The sequence below is a fragment of the Haemorhous mexicanus genome, chromosome Z (assembly GCF_027477595.1).
Source record: "Haemorhous mexicanus isolate bHaeMex1 chromosome Z, bHaeMex1.pri, whole genome shotgun sequence".
Taxonomy (NCBI): domain Eukaryota; kingdom Metazoa; phylum Chordata; class Aves; order Passeriformes; family Fringillidae; genus Haemorhous; species Haemorhous mexicanus.
Window position 1 is genome coordinate 37,594,216 of NC_082381.1, and position 24,426 is coordinate 37,618,641.

General features: G+C 43.7%; 1 protein-coding gene across 1 annotated transcript in view; it reads left to right on the forward strand.

Moving 5' to 3' along the window:
• Positions 1-24,426, forward strand: part of MUSK (muscle associated receptor tyrosine kinase) — a 57,494-nt gene that overhangs the window by 23,312 nt on the left and 9,756 nt on the right. Inside the window, exons 6-15 of the mRNA XM_059836561.1 lie at positions 1,722-1,846; positions 5,665-5,824; positions 6,184-6,190; positions 10,106-10,372; positions 15,124-15,299; positions 15,716-15,739; positions 18,801-18,889; positions 19,233-19,392; positions 20,656-20,845; positions 21,173-21,364. Of these exons, the coding sequence (XP_059692544.1) occupies positions 1,722-1,846; positions 5,665-5,824; positions 6,184-6,190; positions 10,106-10,372; positions 15,124-15,299; positions 15,716-15,739; positions 18,801-18,889; positions 19,233-19,392; positions 20,656-20,845; positions 21,173-21,364 (1,390 nt within the window). The remainder of the gene's footprint in view (positions 1-1,721; positions 1,847-5,664; positions 5,825-6,183; positions 6,191-10,105; positions 10,373-15,123; positions 15,300-15,715; positions 15,740-18,800; positions 18,890-19,232; positions 19,393-20,655; positions 20,846-21,172; positions 21,365-24,426) is intronic.

Here is a 24,426-nt window from a genome sequence, read left to right on the forward strand (position 1 = left end):
TTCAGACAAAGGTTTCATTTTACTTATTATTCATGAGAAAAGCTTCTGGCCAGTGACTGCAGCTTTTCTTATTACTGATGGAGTTTCATACCTGCTGCCTCGCTGAGGGGTAAGGAGGTGCAGAAGCCTCCTGCTTTGAGTTTAGGCAGGTGGCACTGAGCAGAGACAGTGGGATTGCTCGAAGCACACAGAAGAATTAAGAAGCTCAATATAATATTTATCTTCTCACCGTTTTCACTTAACTGACTTGACACTTAATCTTCCCAAAAGCCTCTGCCCAAGAGTTTATTGGAAGGCAAAAAGGATTCCATGCTGAAATTAACACCTACTGCTACTTATCTATGAGCAAAAGCTGTTTTTAGGATCTTTGTCAAAACAAATCTCACCTGCATACCAGCTGAGAACTGGGTGGAAAGACTATGTGGAAAGCATATACTTTTTTCAGTTCATCTGAAATTTTGCAGACAAAGCCTTCCCATACCAAATAGTGGGGACACTATTAGAACACTTAGATGTTCTAATTCTGCATAGGGCAAACAGAGGATGCTGACGTGGTGAGGTGTGCTGATAAGAAGAAACACACAGATAAAAGTGGCAAACAAGATCTCAGGCTTTTCTGACAACTCCAAGAGAAACTTCCCTGCTTATTAAAGTTTCTGATGGAGATTTTTAGACATTACTGTGTGGTCCAGAAGGTGTAACTCACTAAGCACGAGAAATTTGAGTAAGAAATTGCAGTGCTTTTGAGCTTGCTTCCGTACAGACATTCTGGTGTTTCCATTAAAAATTTTAGGTCAAAACTCAAATGTTCCAGGTGGGAAGTTTCTCTTCTCTGCTTTTCTCTATGTGGTCCAAGTACAGCAGCTTGTTAAGACCATCAGGGTTGTGTTTCTGGATCAAAATAAGTTTCAGCAAAACTACTTCAGTTGTTATTTCTGGCCAACAGTCCTCCCCCTTGCCCCCTCCCCCAATCCCCCACCCCCAACCAACTAACAACAATGGAAAGGGAGTGGGTGAATGCTTATTTCGCGTATCTGCAAAGTGCCCAGTAACCTTATTTCCACAAAAGATGCAAGAGCTGTAGAAATGAGAAGCCACTTTAAAAGTCTACTTTTCCACTGCAATCTCATCTTCCTAAAGTTTTTGCCAGCCATTCTCTCATACCTTGATGCTTGATGTTAGACATTTCCCCTCAGGGAAGCTTGTTGTTGCATGGAAAATGCCAGTGTTTGCAGCACTCTGTGGCAAGTCTTAATCACTGCAATCAGACTGAGATGTTTATCTGACCCTTAACCTTCATGGCACATGTCCATACTGGCGGTCCTTAATGGTTCTGACAAAGTTTCACAGGTCCGCCTGGGCAGGCCAGCATGGTAACTTGCTGCTTTTTTTGCTGTAAGCTGTTCCATCTGCATGCTACTGAAGAGTTTCCTCCTGGTTTTCTTGCACATTACCTCCTCGAGGCTTTGGACTTGACACAGAAATTTCCAGAGTTAAACTTTGGTCTGTAAGGTGCAGAATGTAACCACACTAAATTCTTTTTTTCTCCTCCTCATCTGTCTCCTGAGAATGTGACTCACTGGGAAGCCTGTCCTGCGCTCTACTTTTCTTCATGGAGCTGTGACTTACATCAAGACCCACTGGGGAGGGAGAACCCCCATGTCGGCGCCAGCCTCAGCTTTACATTATTGTTCAGCTAGCACCTTTGTCTTCTCTTACAGTGTTTGCCAGGATTCTGAAGGCTCCTGAATCCCAAAACATCACCTTTGGGTCCGTGGTGACATTGCGGTGCACAGCAACCGGCCTTCCAGTCCCCACTGTCACCTGGCTGGAAAATGGGAAAGCTGTAAGTGCCTCTTTTTCATGCTTTTGCCACTGGAGGACTGCTATCAGCTGGTAGTCAGCACCAGTGGTTTCTCTTCCTTCCTAACTTAGCACCTTGTTTTTCAAACTGGTTGAGTCTGGCTCATCTCTCTGCTGCAGTTTTCTCTGGAAAAACAATTTTCCCCTTATCCAGGGTGTGGTATGACTTCGTTTGTTGGGATTTGAAAAGCCCAAGATGAAGGGTGCTTTGGACCTTTTCAACCATCCTCCAATACAGAGTTTCTAGGACTTCATTGTGTATTTCTGCAGCTATCTTTCCTTTCTTTTTCTAATAATGCGGTAACAATAACGAGGAATTGCATATTTGACAAAGTAACATAAACCACGGAGTTAGATAGAGAAACTGTTTTGAGGTCAAATACCTGTGGAACCACATTAGGCACAGCATATTTGAAGAAGATAATAGATCTGAAATTTTCTAGGCTGACCTAGGTGATGTGAAATATGTCATGAATTTATCCCTGGGCAGAAGCATGTTCTCAAGAAAGGCACACCCTCTTCAGTGGCAGGCATCAAGGGATGCAAATCTGCTGTGTCTCATAGGAAAGATTCTGTGGTCTAATGATCCTGACCACTTAATATGGGTGCTTGCTTTCAATCTGCCTGGCTTTCATGCCTGTGTGTAGGCTGTTGCAATGCCTTCATTTCAGTGAACTGAAAACCTGCTCGACACCGAGTACCGCCTGTGTGGGAGTGAGCAGGGAACCACAGTCATGGCAGCACTGCAGCCCAAGCCTGCCATAGCTTCCCTCTAGTCTTCTTGTGCTTAAGGTGAGCATGCTTTATACATTCTTTGGTCTTTTGACAGCTTTTTAAAAGATGTGAGCTCCAGGGCATGATTCTGTGGAGGCAGGCGGAGTGTCTGCTGAGTGCAGGCTGGCAATTTGCCTCTGCTTTTTCTCATGGACCTCCTTCAGCCCCTAGTCCTTCTGAGCACAGGCTGATCCTGACCATTTCTGTGGACTTGCTGGTCCAGGAGACTAATAAATCCCCTTGGTTCTTACTTCAGGGGCTATCACCATCCTAGTTTGGATCTCCTCTCTCCACACATTAAAACACCTTATCAAGACCCCATGGCTACTCTGCAGGCTGTCTTGCCTTCCTTGCCCCCTCTGTGTCCTACAGTCTGATTAGGGCTAATTTTCTATATTCCTTCAGTGTTGCTAGGCAGAGCAGCAGAGGGATCAGATCATCCTCTCCTGGGAACTGTGGGTGCTTGGTGACAATATTTAGTTGAGACAACTGCAGGTGTTTATTTAAGACTTCTTCTCCACTGGGAATCAAACCTTTGCAGAAGTCTGGAGTAAATGGAAAGTGCAATATATTTCCAGAGCACAGATCTGTGCTCTGCTGAGATCCCAGTGAGTGGGTCCCACAGAGAGCTGAGGCACATGAGATGATCTCAGCCCCTGCCTGGGCCACTGCCTGACTGGTCATGTCTGCTCTGCCCCATTGCTGTCTGAAAGGCACAGCCCAGTCCCAGAAGGGTAGTGCTCCTGATTGCCTCACTTTAAATAAGGCAAGGAAACCTTAATGAGAGCCTGTCTCTGGGAGAGTCAGCAGGAAGGCAGTGGATGGGACATGGTGAATTTGAGGGTTGGTTCACAGCAAGGGTGAGTCATTTGAAGATACAGCATGCCTGTGGCATTATGGTTTCTGAGCACCAACCTGTAATTGTCCTGAGGTTCAAAGAACAGGAGTCTGCTGAGCTTACTGAGCTTCCCTGGAAGAAGAGGATAGAAACTCCTCTGTGCAGCAGCTGCCTGGCCTACCTATTTAGAAACACAATACATTTTCCTCCTGCTATGCACCACAGGACATCATGGACCTTATAATGTAGTTTTCCACATATCCAGGAATAAATGAGCCAGGTGTGAAGATATGAAGAGGTCTCTAATTTCCTGGTAGCTGAGGTGATGTTTTAAAGGCTAAAAAGAGAACTGGAAACAAAATCTCAGGAAATGTGTTTGAAGAGGAAAGGGAATCAATTAACACATGGGAACATCTTGAAGTTTCCAGTAAAGGAAACAACAGATGGCCAGTGTGGAAGTCCTAGGCACCACTGCATGTGATTGTCCACTGTACATGGTGCATACTGCTTGCACTGCTTGCAGTTACTTGAGCAAGCTCTTCCTCCTGTGTCCCAAGCTGGAAGGAACAATCCGAGTTATCTGTGCTCAGCAGGTACAGTCCAGTTCTGCCAGACGTGGTCCACCTGAGGCCTGAGGAGCCAGCAGGGAGAGAAGACCTGATTAGCACAAGCTGTTCACGGCAGGCCTATCCCACCAAGATGCTGGAAGGCAGAGGTGGCCTGTAGGAAATACTTCCTTCCCACTGAGAAGGTCCCTGCACCATTTTATTGCTGTGTGGTTTCTGGAGAGAAAAGGATTCTAAAACTGAATTTGAGCAGCTCTGTAACAAAAGACATATCTGTGAAAAAATATCCCTTGGGCTCCCACCCTCTTGAACTGATTTCATATTGTAAGGCCAAATATATCTCTGGCTCCTTCACAGTGGCTGACATACCTGGTGCAGTACTTACAGACAGTGTTGGTCTGATTATTTAGTGATTTCATGAATGTTCTTCATGAACATTCTCTTACCACAAGTCCAAGCTGACTCTGAGAGAGGCAAAACAAATATATTCTTTTCAGCATTTTCTTTTCATAGAATCCAATAGAGAATCCAATCTGCTTACAGACATGTTACAACACTGCTGAGTTCCTTCTTGCTTTTTCAATTATTGCTGTCAATACCCATAGGTATTTCATTTCACTGAAAGGTCTCATTGAAAGCACATTTTTACTGACCTCCAGGGAGGTCAGATTGATATTTCTGTGTTAGTTACATGTGTAGGTAGAGTGCTTTGCTGGGGCAAATCCAGGGAGAAAATCTGCAATGTCCTTAGAGTCAGGTAGCACCTAGGGGGTCCGCAGGCAACATATCTCGCTTGAATTATGTTTGATGCTTCTTATCAGTATGAAGATTAGAGCAGGCAATGCTCTCCTGCCTCCTGCCTTTTTAAGATAGAGTCTGTATGTACCATGCTCTCCTACTTTGATGAATGCCATGTTGGCAGGAAAGTCTTGGTGGTAAATCAAGGCCAACTGGCCAAAATCAGCAGTCTTCAAGCTCATTTAACTGCAAGTTACTGATCTGGGAAAAAAGCTGGCCAAAATCACCATCTTTTCAGCCCCTTCCATAGTTCTAGTTGAGAGATAAGAAAATCCAGCAGATATCTGCTTAAGAATTGTAGCCAGAGCACTTTCTATGCTCATGACTGCTTTGAGAGTATTGCAGTGGTTGTACTAATTCAGAATCAATGACATCCAAACTATCTTCTTTTCTTCCTCTGTGTAGCAGTTCACAAAGTCATCCTGCGCCGTTCCTTCCGAAGGCATGAAGAGGCAAACCATCTACTACAAGAGGCAAACCATTTACTACAAACCATCTACTATTACTACTACTGTAGTAATTAGCCAGCTCAATTACATAAACCAAATTGTGACTATGACCCTCTTGAACTGAAACCTAATTTCAAAAGTATTGCTGAAGTGTGAAATAAGAGAGATCTTTTAACATTTATTTCTGCATGTGAAGACGATGGTTATGAAAGCACCAAAGTAACACCAGCAGCTTTAGGTCTCTGCCACGTTGGTCTCCTTGCCACATCTTCCTCTGCTCACTTAAATGCTTGGGACTCTGTCTCAGATTTTTCCTTGGTTTGCCTGTTTGTGTCTTTGTTGGGAATTCTACTGAACTGGGCTTTCACTCTTTCAGGTTTCTATGGGGTCGATAGCAGAAAGTGTCAAGGACAGAGTGGTTGATTCCAGGCTGCAAGTGTATGTCACCCGACCTGGCCTGTTCACTTGTCTTGCCACAAACAAGCACAGCAAAACTTTTGGAGCTGCAAAAGCAGCAGCAACCATCAGCATTTCAGGTATGCAAGGAAAGAAGAGGCCTTTCCTGTGGGGAAGAGGAAAGGGGTGTGGTGGAAGAGGGGAAGCCTGGGGAGCTGATAGTGTGTGGGGGCCTAAATTTGAGTACAAGTACATCCTCCACCAGGCTATTTCCTCATATACTCTTACACTTTGGAGACGGGCATAGCTGTCATTTCCTGAATGTCTGATGCTGTCTTGTACTTTGTGTCCCAGAAGCACACTTGGTAAGTTCATCCATATGGAGGAAGTTGTGGCCATGACCCAGTGCTGGTATCATCTAACAGCAAAGTGAAAATAGCTTCAAGCAGCTCAGCTTCACAAGGGGTTGGCATCCAGAAAGCAGGGTGGCTGCTCTCAGAGTGGTAGTCTGCCTTGCCTGAAGTTATCTCTTCCCTTAGAGACATCTCCTAAATGTGAAAATTAATTTCCAAAGAGGAGAAATACCTCTATGGTATATATGGTCAGAGCTAACTAACAGCATTTGTCATACAGAGAGAAAGGTGGTACTTTGTCCCATCCCTCTTTGGACAGGCAAGGGGATTTACTTAGAGGACAGAGAATCAAACTGGACATGGGATGGTAGCCCTGGTTCTGCTTTTAACCTGGCAGGTACTTGTTTATCTCTCTGTGCCTTAGCTTCTGCTTTCTTGAGAAAGCAATCATGCTGTTTCTTACACTGGGCATTGAAACCTACCAGTCATCTCTGCTGCATAATGACCTCAGCACTTGGTGCTGTATTTCCCATCCCCTCTTCTGCTTTTAGCCCAGGCAAGTGCGTGTCCTACAAATGCAGCGGGGTGCACAGGTAGTTGGGGCTGGTGGAAGTTGTAGTGCTCCAGGCTGTGTGTGCTCAGCAGGAGAGAGCTACCCCCTAGACCTGAGCAGGACTCTGCCTTGGCCTTGCCCCAGCTCACAAGGCTCCAAGGGCAGAGGTGCCCTGGCCTTTGGCTGATGCCCTGTGCCTCCTCCCTGTGCTGGCACTGCCCAACCTCCTGTGGCATGGCAAGCCAGGGCCACTGCTGTGTGCCAGTGCTGCAACTCCAGCCCTGGCTTCTCCTGCTTGTTACAGCTGCTGCCTGAAGTAATGGATATCCATGTGGCTTAAACACAGGATGCTACCTGCTGGTTACATGGGACCCAAAGGATCAGGATAAAAGTGTGGGTTTATGGTGCAAGAGTCCACTTCAGCTGGCACTGCCATCAACAATCCACTTCCTCCTCCTCATTCTTTCTCACTTTCTCACTCAGTGATGGCCAACTTTTCTTCCCCACAAGAAGATTCAAACAAAGGAATAGAATTTAGGTGCATTTTTTTCATACAGCTCTCAGTTGTCAGACACATTTCCTAGCATGGAAATCTTGACTTATGCATCTCAGAGGGAGCGATGAAGTGTCACTGATGTCTTTTCCATTTCTTCTTTCTCCTGGTTCATCACAATTCCTGGATCTGGTGCCTCTTGGCAGAATGGAGGTAAGAATGACTTTCTGTGGTTTTGTGGAGGCTCTTTTTAGGCCAAGGAGAAGAAGAATGATGAACCAAGGGGGTTTGCTTAATTTGGCTTAAATTAAGGGTTAGCATTTCTTCATTCCAACTGTGCAGATGAGGTTCATCCCTAGGGATCACTGAGCTCCTTTACAGAGGCATAACTGGAGATGAAACTTGGGTGGTTAACAATGGTTTTGAGTCAGGCCAGCAGTAAGGATGTTTGAAATATGGAAGTGGGGAGAATATTCTGAAGGAACTTCTATTTGGTTACAGATGCACAGTTTCCCTTGACCTTATTAATTTTCAGGGCAAAGCTTAACTGCAAGGTAAACTCCTACCTGTTCACAGTTAATAAATGTAATTTGGTTTAATGCTCACCAGATTAGGGCAAGAGAAGGTTATATTTGTTCCAAGCAGAGTTATGGATGAATAAAGCCACTTACATGCAATGAGAAATGAGCTTCTACTTAGTAATTTTTGCAGGATTGAACAATTTAGATGGCTTTTTCTCTTTAGAATCCTTTCATGTTTCTACGTGCTGCACTGGCTGATCAGTCTGGAAGGAAAATGAGAATGTTAGCCTGGGAGATGGGCTGGGAGCTTCTGGCCACTACAGAAAAGAGCAAAGCCTGGGAAGGTCTGAGCAAATGGTTTTGCCACTCTGCTGACACAGACTCCCTGCAAAGACTATTGCCTCCATCACAGGAGCTTGCAAGATTGATTCAGGAAGCTTGTAATTAAATGATGAGCCAATGATGATGGCAGACTTCTGCCTTACACCTGCACTCATGCAGGTATGACAGCATGGGGACACAGAACAAATGTTCAGCCCATCTGTCCTATAGGTGTTCTTAACATTTGCTGCATGATGTTTTCTTTCTGTGACAAACCATTGTCACAGGCCATTGTTCACAACATGAGAAACATGTTGTTGCTACTTCTCCATTGCAACTTGGTCTGTGTCTCCTTGCACATTTTAGAAAATCAAGGAAACATAATGTTAGCACTGTTGGCTCTTCTTAGTCTGCCTCTGCAGTCCCCTGAAGTCAGCAGCACAGCTGCCCCAGGCACACCTGTCCCTGCTTTTGCCCCTGGGCTGCAGGAAGGATGCAGATTTCAGATTAAGCACAGTGGGAATCATCAGGGAATTGTAAATAACATGACCCCTGTCATGCCAAGAGCAGTTCTAGCAGGGTGCTGGAATCAGTGCATTGCTTTGAGGAATCCTGCAGTGTGTTGGGGAGATGTCATGGGCTGTGAGACTAGTGTGGTATGCTGGGGGACTCCTGAGTCACGTGAAAGTGTGTCCATGGAGCCTGGGATGATGCAGTGTCCGAGCATCACTGCCATTTTGGTAAACCTCAAGGGCTGGTGCCTTCCTGTATTTTTTATCCAGTGTGACACAGAAAAAAAATTAAAGAAAAAATTCACATGGAGCCCAAAATAGAGCAGCTAAAACAGGGCCAGGTATTGTCATCTGCAGAAAACAGCATCTGAAGAACAGAAATGTGAGCATCCTCTGTAATTCTTTGTCCATGTACCTCCAGCTTTCTGAAAAAAAACCCCAAAAAACCAGCAAGAAACACCAGAGCTAACAATGGGTGATTATTTGGACAGGGAAAGAAATAAAAGGCAAAGATACAAATAGCTCTGTTGACTGCTCCAAATGGTTGGCATGTTGTGAATTGAACTCTCTGACCCCAGTTACACTGACCGAATGGCAGTGGGGACAGCTGCACCCAGCCCTCCTCTCTGCCCTGATTTGGCCATGCCCCACACACAGGGAGTCTCTTTTCACAGCTTTGCCTCACATACCCAGGACACCATCCCACAGGCTGCCTAGGCAGAGGGCACCTCCTCACCTGTAGACCTTGCTGCTGTTGGGCGACTGTGGGAGCTACTGGAAGCGTGGCTGACCTGTGCATTGCCCTTTCCCTGCTGCTTACTTTTGATGGCCATTGGGAGGAAGGAAGGGGGGAGACATCTCCTCCTAGACCCAAATAACATGGGAATGACAAGTAAATGGCCCTCAAAGAAGACGACCCTACTATGATTTTTACTGCTTCTGCATAGCTCTGTGCCCATGCTATGTGTCAGGACTGTGCAAAATGGCAGGTGTGGTGAAGAGAGAAGATGCACCTCGCAGAGAAACACGGGGAAGGAAAACACAAAGACTTGTGCCTTCCTCATCTCTGAGTCCCACAGCTAAAGTTGTGGAAGAGGGGCAGGGTCAGGAGTGGTGCAGGAGCTGTGGAAGGGCAGGCAGGAGCTTGGTCTGACCTTGCGAAAAATTCCCTGGAACATGATGGGTTGTACTTACCTGGATCCTGCTCATCAAGTCTATCTTAAATTAAACTCTAACTCTTGTTAGACAGCAGAGCAAAAAATCCCAAGTTATCACAGGACTGCAAGCGAGCAGCGTGGCTGATCCCTTCTGCAGGGAAGAAAGAAAGTAAAATATTTTCCCATTAGAGCCCAGGGGCAGGGTGAGGGGCCGTGCTTGGTCATGGTACTGTGTGATTGCTCAGTCTTCAGTCCATTTATAATTTTAACAACTCTTGGTCAGACTGTCATCCCTGGAGCTCACCTGGGCTGGCACAAGGCAGGGTACCCTGAAGAAGTTTCATTCTTGCATTGTATTAGCTGGTTTTAGTGGTATAAACATCTACCATCTCCTCTGCCCTCTGTTAGCCTAACACATGCCACTTTATTCAGAAACAGGGCCATTGTGCTCATGCAGCTGTTTAGATCTGTGAGCTTACTCTGTGTGTGTGTGTGCTCTTGTCCTCGACAGCAAGCTGTACAAGGGTGACGCAGGCTACTGCAGCACATACAGAGGTGAGGTGTGTAGTGCTATCTTGGCGAAGAATGCTCTTGTTTTCTTCAACTCCTCGTATGCTGACCCAGAGGAGACCCAAGAGCTGCTTGTGCACACTGCCTGGACTGAACTGAAAATGGTGAGTTCATTCTGCCAACCGGCTGCTGAGTCTCTGCTGTGTAACTACATCTTCCAGGAGTGCAATCCCTCGGGAGCTGGGCCAGCTCCAAAACCAGTGTGCAGGTAAATGAAGAAAAACATGCTCATATTTCACTTTCATTTCGTGGGGATGTGTATGCAGCAGGGGAGTGGTGAGGGACTGTCCAGGCTTGCTTGCAGTAGCAAGTGAAGCTGAGTGAAGCTGGGCCCTCTAGGTTTGTACAGGTTTTCCCTTTGCTCCCTCTTCTGTACACGCAGACTGATTCAGCCCTCACTGTGCTCATTGCTAGGGTGTGGTCTGAATTTGAAGTCCAGACCTCTACATTACATCAGGTGTATGGAGGATTGTGTTGAAAAGAAGTATCAATTTGAATTGCATGAGCAGTTTCAATAATTAACATACTGTTTTCTGTTATTGTTATCTTTCTAGGCCAGTATCTATATTTTTTATTACTATAAAGAGTAATTGCTTCTTTCAAATTGTGACTAAATGCAGCCGTGGAAGATGCAACAAATCTGGCCAAGGCAATATACAAATATTTAGCACTTCCTGCTATGACAAAAATGTGACAAAAATGATGAGACCAGAGACATTGCCTGTTTAATTGTATCTGATAAACCAAAACTACAATGTGGTTATTGTACCCTTCTATAAGCAGAGAAATGTGCATTGAAATTGGGCAGACAGGGACCCTGAGGAGTCCAAAGCATCTCTTACTATAGCTAATCTGCTGTTGACAGGTATTTGTAAACACATCCCAGTGACAGACACTTCCCTCTCCCTACGCAACCTCCTGAGCAGCCCTTCCCTTGTTGTTCCTTGTCCTCCCACCATGGTCATGGAGGCGAGTTTCTTTCTTTCCTCTTTGCAGTGAAATTTTAAATCCTTCGCAGATTTTCTGACCAGAAAAAAACTGGTTTTCCAGAGCCCTGCACATAGCTTTTGTCCACCTTCTGCCCAGTCCAGGTTTGGTTATTTTTAACTGCAAGACAATTATGATTGCTTGCTTTGCAGAGGACAGCCCCCCACACACATATCAGGATGAAGCTTTCTTTTTCCTGTCATGTTCAGCCCCTAAAAACATTTGGGCAGCTGACATCCCTGCCTAAAGTGCACTGCTTTGTTCTTCCTTGAAAGACATTTTAAAATATTATTCAGATCTGTGTTTACTGGAAGAGTAGCTCCAGCTAGTGTCCCAAATAAAATACAAATCTTTTCTACAGGCATGGCGAGCACACTGCTGGCTGGACTTGTGCCAGATGTCTAATGGCAATCATTTCTCCAGTTATGTAGGGGCTTTCTAAGACAATCAGCAACATGTTGGTTTTGTAATCAGGACCTTTTTTGTTGCTTCTCCTTTAATACCTCTAAAACAATGGCATAGAGGAAAATCCCACTGTGAATATTGGTCATACATTTAGCTTTCTACTTGGTTCCTATGCTGCCTGGTATTCTACCATTGACACAGAGGTAGCATGTATCCTATGGAACAAGATTATGTGCAAGTGTCCAGAGATAATCATGCAGCACCATTTACTGTTCACTGCCAGGCTCCTCCCTGCCACCTCAATGTTCTGCTCTTTGTCATTGTGCCCTTAAACACACGATCACTCTGCCCTTTTTCAAGATCTGTGACAGTATTTATATCTCAGCCACACACGCACAGCACATTAGTCAGCTAAGGGTTTTGCACATTGCTCTGCAAAGTATTTCAGTTAGATCTCGGCCTTGCTTCCTTTACCCCTGCCCATGAGTGGCCCTGCAGGACCAAAACTCACAGTGATTTGACCGAAGACCTGTACTTTTGGGGCACTTCTAAAGTCAGAATTATATAAACTAACATAAATATGCGCTTGATCTTGATGCACCTGAGCCAACAGTTACAACATTTGCAAATATGTCTAAATGCTAATGAGCTTGCCTGGAACCATTTTTCTTCAAATGAGTCAATGTTGGTTTTTTATTAATTATTCCTCCCTCCTTCCACCCTGATTTTAATGCAGCTTTCTTCATAAGAAAAGTTCTGGAATAGCATCCTTCCCAATTCCTGTCTTCAGAGAGCATCAGTTGGACAGCAGTTCTTCCAGAGCCCAATAGTCCTTTTGATAACTCAGACATCTAATATACATCTTTATGGCTGAGAGTGATCTGGGGGCTCTTGAACACATCTCACATGGTCTTGGTTACTTTCCAATTCTCTTAACTTCTCTTTACTGACAACTTTATAGCTTTCTGCAGAAGCTGGCTAGACTACACAAGTTTTCAGCTGAAATACTTCATAAGTAAGAGTTTAACTCTCTCCGATGTGGGAGAGCTCTCCCAGTTTTTCACGGACATACTACCCTTGATGTATGTCCTTGTATTTTTATCTTATTATCTATTTTCTGCACCAATTTTTCTCTTTCCATGTTGTGTTTTTAATGTTCATTTGGTTTGGAAACTAGCTAGCAAGAATAGCAACTGACAGGCTGAGCAAAACTTTTATAGAAGTAATCGGGGGTAAAACAAGATGAAATGAAACAGAAGAAAACCACATGGGAAAAGTCCACTCAATGTAAATTTAGATACAAATTGATTAAAATGAGAGTTCTTAAGGGAAAGTGATGTCTCATCTCATAGTTCTTGATTACTTCTGCCTCTTGTTGCTGGCTGCTATTGCAGTAGCAGAACTACCCCCAGTTTCTGTTTCAATCGCCGCTGATAGGAAGTGGTCGGGCCGTAGGGAACAGTCATGTGTTGGGGAAAGTCTCTCTTCATTTGGATCTGTGCGTCCCCACCTCCTCTTACCTAGTCTCTTGTGGTCCCTAGAAACACCACTGGCACACTTGCTGTCTTCTGTCTCACTGTTCTTTGTCCATCTGTCATTTACATGACATAACATTTCTAATAATAACCTGAAGTAATCTTTGCCTGTGACCTCAGCAAATCTCCGTGCGCAGCATTGGGTGCTACAACAATGGTATGAACCAGCTAGAAGCGATTGTCCACCCCTCCCTCTGGCTGTGTTACCATTCTTCCAGAGTGCAGATAATCTTCCTTTAACCCTGGAGCAGACAGCATTGCAGAATGGTCTTCTGTGTTTTGCAATTGAACAGCGAAAAAGAGGCCTTATTCAAGGATGCCCAGGATCCAGGAATGAACAGAGCTAATTCAATCCAGATCTCCCAAGTCTCAGCCAGTGCTTCAAATGCAAGTTTTTCTCTTTTCCCTATCTAAGTATTTCTTTACTTCACAAGGTTATTCCTGTTCCACATGTTGTTTAACATAGAAAAGGATAAATTTGCCATCTGGCTGCATTCTGCCTTCCATGGAAGAGAGGAAGGAATAAACCCGGACTGGCTAAAACCAAGCACAGAGTATCTGGGTATAGATGACTTCAGCCTGCTGAACTGGAGGCCATCCATTACTGTTGCAGAAAAGCTGTTGCTCTAGTAGAATTCTCAATGACCTCCTTCAGGTGCTTTAGAGGGTTTGCAGTGTTGTTAGTCATTGCTGACACTCATGACCATCTGCTCTTGTCAAAACCATGGTATAATTAAGGAGGTTGCATCAACCCACCAGGCGGTGAATTTGGCTAAATCCTTCCCCACAGACCCCAGAAGTACATCTCTCTTTCTGCATCATTGTGTGATGGTTGGAAAAGTTGCGGATCTGGGAAAGACTTCAGCTGAGCTGTGCAAAAGAAATCTTTGTGCACAACCTCAAAATTGATTTTGTAACCCAGGCTCTCAAGAATGGCTGCATAAATAAGCAAATCACTGATAAATTCACTAGTATAACAAATCCACAAACTTCCCAGTATGGTGTGTTTTCTTTTTTTTTTTTTTTCCTTTTCTTTCTAGTGCAGGTATTTCTACCTTGCCATTCTCCACAAAAAATTTCTCTCATAAGGCCCATTTAAAAATCCAAAGCACTTCTTGTCAGTGAATGTTCCACATTGTTATGGAGGTAACACTTTAGGTGGGAGACAGGTCACTTTTTTACCAGGCAATCTGCAGATATCTACAGAGAAAAAAATGGATTTAAAGTTGCCTGTAGAGACAATTTAAAAATTCTTTTTTTTTATTCAGTGAGATTAAAGGTATATGCAAATGTTTAATATAAGAAGGCTAAGAATTGCAGCTAACCTTTTGCTTTTAGTAGATGACACTTCTACTGTACAATTTACATAAGCCAAGTGAGATTTTTAGGATATACTGGAAAATTCTAACTCTAGAAATGAGAGGGAGACTATTTACAAGAGCATGTAGTGACAGGATAGGGGGGAGTGTCATCAAACTGAAAGAGGTTTAGATTAAATAATTGGAAGAAATTATTTACTGTGAGGATAGTGAGACACTGGCACAGGCGGCCCACCGAAGCTGTGTATGCCTCATCCCTGGAAGTGTCCAAGGCCAGGTTGGATGGGGCTTTGAGCAACCTCGTCCAGTGGAAGCTGCCCCTGTCCATGGCAGAGAATTGGAAATAGATGATCTCTGATGTCTCTTCCAACACAAACCATTCTATGATTCTATGATATTTATTAGAAGAATGTGTAAAAAAATCTGTAGCAAAAGATAGGAATTAACTCCTCATATCTTGGTGTGTGTTGTGTTTTGAGCATAACCCTGCTTCATTAAAAATGTAGGTTTGTATGCTTCCTAAAGGAAGCTGTTGGATTTCATACAGTTTCTTTTATGGTTTATGAGCCGGACAGACTGGCTTTAGAGAAGTGTCACCCCTTTACTGGATTTCTGTCAGCCTGATAACCCCTGCACATCACTGCTAAGTGCAGCCATTTTTTTTTTCAAGGCGTTGACAGCTGTATTTCACTGTTTTTTGCAAAACAATGTAGAGAGAATTGCCTTGCTGTAAAGGATCTCTACTGCTTTAAGGAATGGCTCTCAATGGAGGAGAACTCTCAGAAGGGGATTTACAAGCCGGGGCTGATGCTGCTCACTCTTCCTGAATGCAACAGGTTGCCCAGCCTGCACCAGAATCCCAGCTCCTGCACCCGCATCCCTTTCTTTGGTAAGGTGGCACATGCTGCTGATTGTCCAGAGAGCTGTGTTCTTGGTGAGGGGGAGGGAAAGGGTACGATCCATAATTTACAACTAAAGTAAAAGCTGATGGTGGGTACTGTCCTGTCAGCACCTGTGCATGGAATTGTGACAGCTGCTTTAGCTGTTTGCCTCTCTAGTGCAACTGGGGTGTGGGGAAAATCCCTCAAGTAAATACAGCCTGGATCTTTATTGAGAAGATCATAACAATCTCAAAAAAACAGTCCTAATGATAAGAAAATTGCCACTCAGGTGCCTTTGCAAAGGAGCAAGCTGTTCAAGTACTGCTAGAGAGGGAACTTTTTCTTGTAACGTGCTTCTAAGTGAGGATCTGGTGATATTGCATCCTGGACAATCCCTCCTTACATCTTGTCTTGTCTTTTACAGATTTTAAGAAGGAGAACATAACCAGTAAGTAGACTGCTCCAGACTTTATGTTTCTAGAGATGGACATGATATTCTTTATTGAAGCTGCCATTTGCACATATTTTTTGTGTTTTCTGCTGGTCCTGGCTGGCTGAATTTAGATTATTACTGAGGAATATCTGGGTTTCCAATTCCAAGGCATGGAGAAACACATTTCCAGCTCTTTGGAGGTTGGGGAGACCATGGGCTGGTAACTTTTTATGAGAGAGGCATGGTTGTTTTAGATGGTACCCTTCCCTCCAGCTGTTTCCTTTTCTACCCATTGCCTATCATTCCCCTTTACCCATATTTGGATTTCTGATTCTGAGGCTGTTCCAGCCTTGTATGTTAACAACATGCATACCTATGAGGGGCTGGCCTTGCAAGACCTTAAGCTCCCAGCACTCTCCTCAAATCACCTCTGAAGTCTGGCTGTTTCTTGTATGAGCCTCCCATGACCAGTGGTGAGACCCAGACCTCCCTTGCAGTGCTGCTTTGACTTCTGTCAGGCTGCCCCGTGCTGCTGGTCATGTCTGAAGCATGCACATCCAACTCTTCCACTCATGTGCAATTGCAGTTTCAAGCTCAGCCACTGAACTTGACTCACTGGGAAAAGGAGGAATCTCTCTCCTGCCATGCATCTAAGCAGGTGAGGTTTGCAGATTTCGCAGTGGCACACACCTTATGCATGGAGAGAGAGGCAGAGTGGAAAAAAAAAAGGAAATTAAGAATTTGGGGGAATATTCTTTCATGGAAGGATCTTGGCTTCACCTGACTACCCAAGACCTAGGGGCCTGGTGATGCAGACATGGAGAAGAGGGCTTCAGCATCCTCTGGGCCAGTACCTACAGCCTGCAAGTGCAGCCATCCCTGCCCTGGTGGAAGAACCAAAAGAGAGTGATGTCAGTGTATGAGAGAAGCATTTGTGGGATGTCTTCAGTCTCCCCACAGATGTTTCAGATATATCCTCTGTACCCTGTGTATTGTGTATGCATGAACTTTTCTGTTCAGCTTCCACAGCATTTTCCCAGGGTGGCATTGCGCAAATGTACAATATTCAGTCATGAATCAGGAAGATATAACAGTAACATTTTAGTAATATTACCCCCTCTTTTCTCTTTAGATCCACTATCATGTGCACAGGGGTTTGTTGAGCATGAACTGAACAGTTTTCTAGCTTGTTATCAAATTATTTATTAATGTCCAGGTGGACCAGCTATATTATTCCTCTGTCCTCATTGTAGGAAGACAGTCTATGAAAAATCTGGATTTCCAGAGCATGAAGGATTCAGAGGTTCTTTCTTAGTATTGCTCTTGCCCCTAAAGCTTTCCACATTCATCTTTTAAGGTGTCCCACTGACATTTATTTCAGATCTGTGCCGAAATATTTTCCTTGTTTATTACTGTCTGTGTCACGAGGTATGTTTCAGGCACTGCCTTCCTCGTCTTTGAATGTGAAACAAGTAAAATTCTCATCTCAGGTACACAAGTATCTTCCAGGACAGTTTAACACCTCTGATTAAGATGTTACACCTCTGCAGAGCTACAGGTGCTGGTCATGTGAGGCTGCTATCTTATTGCAGATGTGAGTCATAAATGGTATTTATGCATCAGCCAAAGAAATCCACCTTAGAGTATTTTACTTTGCATTTGTCATGGGTTTAAATGTTCCCATAAAGTCCATGATCATTCCTCTACTGAAGTGTTTAGATGCCTCAGGGCTACATGAACTCAATCCTTCTCGACTGGAGTTAACCCTTCAAAGGCAGTGTGTCTACCCACAGGTGTATAGTGTCTGCTACCTGCTGAAGCCTCAGTAAGCTAAGAGTCTATCACAATCTATAACTGCAATCCTGAGTGCAAGAAGAAAACAGCAGATAGTCATGATGGTGTGTTGACTATGATCCTTGTACATGAGAAAGAGTACAACCCACAAAGACAGATAGCCTTGTGTCAAATTTGGGTCAACCCTTACACAAAGCTTTCAGGAAGATGAAAAGTATTTGCTTAAAAAAGTCATTATTTTAGAACACATCATGTTTCTTCTTGTTCTTTATTCCTCAGCTGCGAGATTATTAACATAATAGAAAATAAAATTATGACAAAAGAATTTTCTGGTTTGTTAAATTTTCTACCAAGGCTAACAATGCAGTGGACCCTAACATATGCCATCTATTACAATGTTAGCCTCGGCTCAGCTGAGTTTAGAGGTTAGCTAGTATGCATTGAAATCTGTAAGGCTGCATCTCCTCTGCTGTCTTTCTGCTTCCTAGATTATGTCAGCATGCATTAAACTCTCCTATGGGGACAGGTGTATGTGAGGACATATGTCCTGTGAAGACATTAATGCATATTCCTGCAGTAAAATCTCAAGATTTTCTGCCTCATTTTTCTGTAGCTGTATATGCAGTGACTACACTATCTTCATTATAAAGAACATTGTTTTATACAGACACCATTCCTTAGATCATAGTTCAGGGTATTGTTCATACTTCATCATATTTCAGGGTATTGTTTCCATGCATGTTGAAAATCATAGGCTGTTTCTAAATAATCAAAGAGGATAAGCACTGAAGCAGGAGGAGGGCAACTTTATGAATCCCAGCTCTGTGCTACCAACCTGAGGAATATGAGTGTCTTCCTATTAGTGCCCCAGTAAGAATGCGGGCTGTGAATCATGGAACCAGTGCCGTGATTTGCTCTCTGCCTTGGTTTGGCTTGGGTGGGTTCAGTGTGGCTCTGCCCTGCACTTTCTGCATGATGTACTGTGAACTACGTAGTTGCAGCTCAACCGTCACAGGCAGAGGGCCTGTCTTCTCAATCTGAGAGAGCTGCAGTGCTCTCTTTGAAGTTTTACCAGATTTCTGCCTATGTATTGAGTGCAAAATCCATTGGAGAGTAAACAGGAGGCTAAGCCGTATCCTTCCTGTGTTGTCTAGTCCTTCTGTGTGCTTCACATCTGATGCTGTCACATGGTCTCATGTAACAACATGAACTTTATGCTTGTGAGTCTCTGCTGCAGGATGTGATCTGAAATGCCTTGACCCCAAGTTTTTTTCTCTCCCAGGGACTTGCTACAGTGGTAATGGCCAGTTTTACCAGGGCACGGCCAATGTCACAGCATCTGGCATTCCCTGTCAGAAGTGGAGTGATCAGGTGAGCATCAGTGTGAGATCCACCAAATGGAGAGCTCTGCTCGAGGTGTGCTTTTCCAAGGAGTATCTCAGAGTCAGGCAGCCCAGTCTCAGTGAAAGGGATGAGCGGGGAACAAGTTGCCTTCATTCTTGAGCTCATTTTATAATCTCGTCATATTTTAATCTGCAAGTTCTCTTTACTGTGTCAAGATGAACACATCTAACACTTCAGGTGACTGAAATGCTGTTTCACCAAAGGCTCTGTCTTGCTTCACTCCTTTGGTGGTTTTTTTTCATTTTGTTTTAATAATAACAACATGGAAAATTATGCTGAGATACTAATACAATTTGTTTCTTTCCCCAAGGCTCCCCATTTGCACAGGAGGACTCCTCAGGTTTTCCCAGAGCTGTTTGATGCTGAGAATTACTGCCGCAATCCAGGAGGTGAGAACGAGCGTCCCTGGTGCTACACAAAGGATCCAGCTGTGACCTGGGAATACTGCAGCGTGTCTCCCTGTGGAGATGGTAGGCAACTGCACTTTATGATTTCTGCCACTGTGGTTGTTTTGTGGCCATGCAAGGTGTTTGCATCCTGAGTACACCGATCTGTTCTGTCTTCTGGATTCAGCTAGTTCTGGGTCTTCTCATGGATTCATTCAGCATCTTTAACAAGAAGGTTTAAAGTGCCCCATGAAGAGGGGAAAATGAAGACAGATGAATAAAGCACCTTGCCCTAGGTTACATAAATGCCAAATATGAAGTGAAATGTCCTGTGGCATCCTGAAAAATTGACTTGTCACACTGTTTAGAAGGTAGGGCTTCAGGCTGTTTTCCAAAGTTTAGTTTAGGGTGATTTTTTTTTCAGTAATACCAGCCCCCCCCATCCACAATTTAAACTAAAAATAAGCCCAAAAAAGATGGAAACGTCTTTGGTTTTTGATGCAGAAGCTAAGTATTCCTGTAATTTCTTGTTCAAACCAGACAAATTTTAGAAAAATATTTCATCCAAGATTCCCAGTTTCTGGATTTCAGAGCTCAGAAATAAGACTGCATTTGGGAACTTCCTGCACAGGGAACAGTGTTTCTATGGACATAAGTGAACACAAGTAATTTTTAGTTTAGCTGGCAATTAAGAAGAAGAAGAAGAAGAAGAGTTTAAATTTCTTTCTCTTCTCAAACACCGCATGCAGAGAACAGCATTTTCTAGAATATCTCAGAAACTACTCCACAGGTAGTTATGTGATTTTTTCCCCTAATAATTCAGCCAAGTGTGCTTTAAACTAGTTTTCCACATTTGCCCCATAAAGACACTGAGATGCAAACTGTTGGGGGTAAGAGGATATTTTGGGAAAGTATCAGTCTGTACTTACTTGGTCTTACACTCCTCCCTGCAGATTCCTTTTAGGACACATGATACATTGTGGTTCACATTGTGCACCATTGATCTTTCCCACTGCAGACATTACTATATTTGAATACTGTTGAGTCTATCAGATGTGACCTCCCATTTGTAACTCGTGCAAATATTCTATACCAAAACTGTGCTCCCAGCCTAATGGGAGCTATATATTGGTCGTACCAGATCTTGTATTTTCACATGTGGCAAGCACAAATGGGTTTTGCTTCCTGCAAACCAAGTTTCCCTAGAGAGATCCTCTCATGTGGTCATAGGGCTGTATCTGTAATGTCAGTAATTCCCAGGGTGACAGGCTAGCTCTGTAAATTCCTCTTAGAGAAAGTTCTATAAACTAGCAGAGGCATAACCCTCTGATTTTATTTGCATTACAGCATTGTTACCCCTGGGAACAAGAAAACCAAATGGAGAGACTCTAAATCTTCCCCCTCCTCCTCCATTTTCCCCTACATATTCCATGACTGTTATCATCTCGATCATCTCCAGCTTTGCTCTTGTCATGATCTTTGGCATTCTCACCCTGGTTTGCTGCCGTAGACGAAAACAGTGGAAAACCAAAAAAAGGTAATGTTGGAACTTAATTCAGTGCAAGAACTGCTGCTTTGGAAAAAGGACTTTCTTGTTCCTGAGAGAAAAGTTCTGTGGACACCTGTAAGGGACAGCAGCCCTGCCTTTGCCTGTGGCAGCCGAGGGTTAGTTCTGTTGAACTCCTGTGCCAGAGCAGAAGGTGGTGACTAGGGACATGGACACCTTGCTGCAAGGTTCCTTCAGTAGCCCTACAGCACCTTCCTTTTTCATCCTGAAATAAAAAAGCTCGGGAGGAGATAAAGCTAGTTATCTCCTGATTGAGGGCTGTGCACACACTGACCAAAAATCTCTCCATTGTTTTAGAGAGTCGGAGACACCAACTCTCACCACTCTGCCCTCTGAACTGCTCCTGGACCGGCTGCACCCCAACCCAATGTACCAGCGCATGCCTCTTCTCCTCAATCCAAAATTGCTTAGCCTGGAGTATCCCAGGAACAATATTGAATATGTGAGAGATATTGGGGAGGGAGCATTTGGGAGAGTCTTCCAAGCCAGGTAAGCAGTCTCTTTGTGAGTCTTCTTTATCTGAAGGTACTTGTGAAAAATCAGCACTGGAAATCATCCATCCATCCATCCATCCATCCATCCATCCATCCATCCATCCATCCATCCATCCATCCATCCACTCAAATGCATATGTACCAAATGGTATACAACACTCAGGTTTGAATAATTGTTTTTGTTGTCCACTGCTATCTGTCAATATTTGTTAAACTTTTGCCACAAATTACTCTTTTCTACTTCCTAGTAGATGAAATGCCTTACTCGCACACTAAAGTCTGGTGGAGAAGTTCAGGTAAATTTTGCCAAAAGTACTGCCTGTAATATGTGACCTATTTTGAAGTTCTTGCATTTCCCAGTACTTATGAATTGTCAGTGTGTGATAATCTCCATTATGACACCAGTACTGACCTGTGTAATTATCACAAAACTCATTGCATCCTGCTACAGTTCAGTCCAAACTGATTTTCAATTTGATTCTACAAAATTTTTGATTTGGCAAAACCAAACCAAAAATCCCCTAAAAACCCTTCCTATATCGGTCAGTGGGGGCGGGCAGAGGGGGGATGGGTGTATTGTTATGTGTCTGCAGTGTCCCACCCTTAATGGAAAATGATCACCTGAGATTTGTGGATGCTTGTGGGCGAAAGGAATGGCAAAAGCCAGAGTATCTGCAAAAGTGTACAAATTTTTATTAGTAAATTACATGCCTTCCATGGAAATAGCTCTTTTATTGTCCCCGACCTCCTATATAAACACAGGGCAGTGGGTTTTGAATAAAGGGGTAGTGCGAAAAGAAGGGAGACAAAAAGATGGATTAAAGACAGAAGGAGAGAAAGAAAAGAAGCAAGGAAAAAAAAAGAGATCAGTGGTCCTGGCTCCACCAATTCAGCTGACAGAAAGTTTATGGTCCTGGGGCACATGTGTGTCTAGGCTTTGTGGGGGTACCTTTTTATAGTAAAATTTCTGTGCCCTGCAGCTAATTTCCTCACTTTTTATGCAAAGTGAGTTATCATGGGCAGCCCTTTCTTCCAGACCTTTCTGGAAATGATTTAAGGGCTTGGAGTCTTGGGTGCTCTTGATCCCCCCTTGCAGACCATTCCCACCTACTTCTAGCCTCATTCCTACACCTCTGATGGTGGTGTTGTGCTTATCTCCAGGAGCCAGAACAAGGACACTTGTCTCAGAAAAATGTTGCCCTACATCTCTATGGCCCCATTCTCCTGCCATAACAATTCTTGGTTGGCTCCATGGCTATCTGGATATCAGTGTTTGAGTAACACACATAAATTCCCTTCTCTCTAGACTTCTATAGTGTCCCCTTTAGTTAGTTTCTCACTTTTTATTTTTGGAATTTGCAGCCACTGTTACCTGTTTTAAACCTAAGATATTAGACAACAGCCCAGTTCTGACAATATAAGAGGTGAGAATGTGCACTTTTCTGAGATAGTATGGAAGGTGAGATTGTGCACTTTTACAAATGTGAAAAATGTTTAATTGACAACCGCAAAAATGAGGACAATGGAAGATATCTAGTTTTTCTTGACAGAATCCATAATTTCTTCAAGATAATCTGGACAATAATAGTTTCCTCCTAAAGTCCTATGCCCAAATTCCTAGAAGAAAGTGTACAGGCTGCATAGTTCCCTGCTTAGTCAGGGCAGTAATCTTTATCCTTTGCAGTTAACAAGTATGAGGAATGGATGATTTTGTAGCTGTAGGGTAGTGTATGATGATCTCACAAAAACCCAGGGAAGGATCACAGCCCCACCATGGGCCAAGATCTGCTTGGTAAGATGCTTCTGTTGACTGCCAAAGCAAAGGGCTATCCTTGCAAAAAGCAGTCATAATGCAAGTATTTTTAATGTTTATAGTTAAGCTGTTGATGTTCCTGCTAGAAAATGAGTTCTGTACAGGTTAGACATGTTACAGCTGGGAAACAGTTTCAACAACTCTGATGGATTTTTTTTTTTCCCTAATGAATAGATAAATTATTTCTAATGGAAGAAAAGCAAGCATACTTTTCTTTATTACACAGAGAACTAAAAATAACAAAATTCAAAGGGTGCACAGTGGGGTTGTCACAGATGCTTGGCCTGTGATGAGCTGTTAGCCTGGATGGCCAAACACATCTGAGCTTGAAACAGGAACACAGCTATGGAAACTGCACAACAGCTGTGCTTGGGGTACTGCACAGCAGGGGTGCAGGGCACCTCTTGTCCCAGCCTCAATGCAGTGCTCAGGGTGCCCTGAGGGTGCATCACCTTCCTGCTCATGCTGCAGGAGTCTTCACTTGTGTGTGAGCAGGGCAGACATTCTTCCCAAGTGCTGCTTTGGCCCTGCTCTGGGAGCTTTAATACAACCTGAGTCCTGCACAGACCTTGCTGACCTCAAAATGACTTTCATGGTTATCAAGAAAGACTTCTCAAAGGGCATTCAAATGTCACTAAAGTTCTAGTTAAGCAAGTGCCAAAGTGGTGTAAAGACCTTTTATGTGGATTTCATCCACTTCAGCACTGCGATTTCTTTGAATTAAGCCTTTTTGTTATTCCTTTTGTCAATGGAAACTGAGAGAAAAAGACACAGGGAAAAAAAAATAAAGTATTACATCTCAACTAGCATTTGCAAAGTGAGAAGTATCACATCCTGAGATATGCTTGCTCTCTGTGGCTCAGGGAAGGAGCCACAGAAATATTGCTTCTTAGAGACCTCCTTTTTTATTACCATCTCTATCAAAAATGCATCCAAGTCTTTAGAATTCCTTATAATAAGATATGGGCACTTCTGTGCACTGCTGGCAGATCAGTGCAGATGGCTGATCCACCAATACAACCTGTGTGTCCATCCAGGTTACTGAAACTATCAAAACCCAAATTACTGCCTTCCCATCTCAGAAGGATAAAATGTACTTTCCTGCATGTGTTAAATGGACATCTCGAGCTAAGTTTAGCAATCCTCTTACTTCTCCTGCTCTCATGTTTCTCTCTCTTCTGTAAACACAGCTCTGCACTCAGTGCCAGCGATGCCTTTGCCAGTTGGCTGCTGTGAGTCCTGAT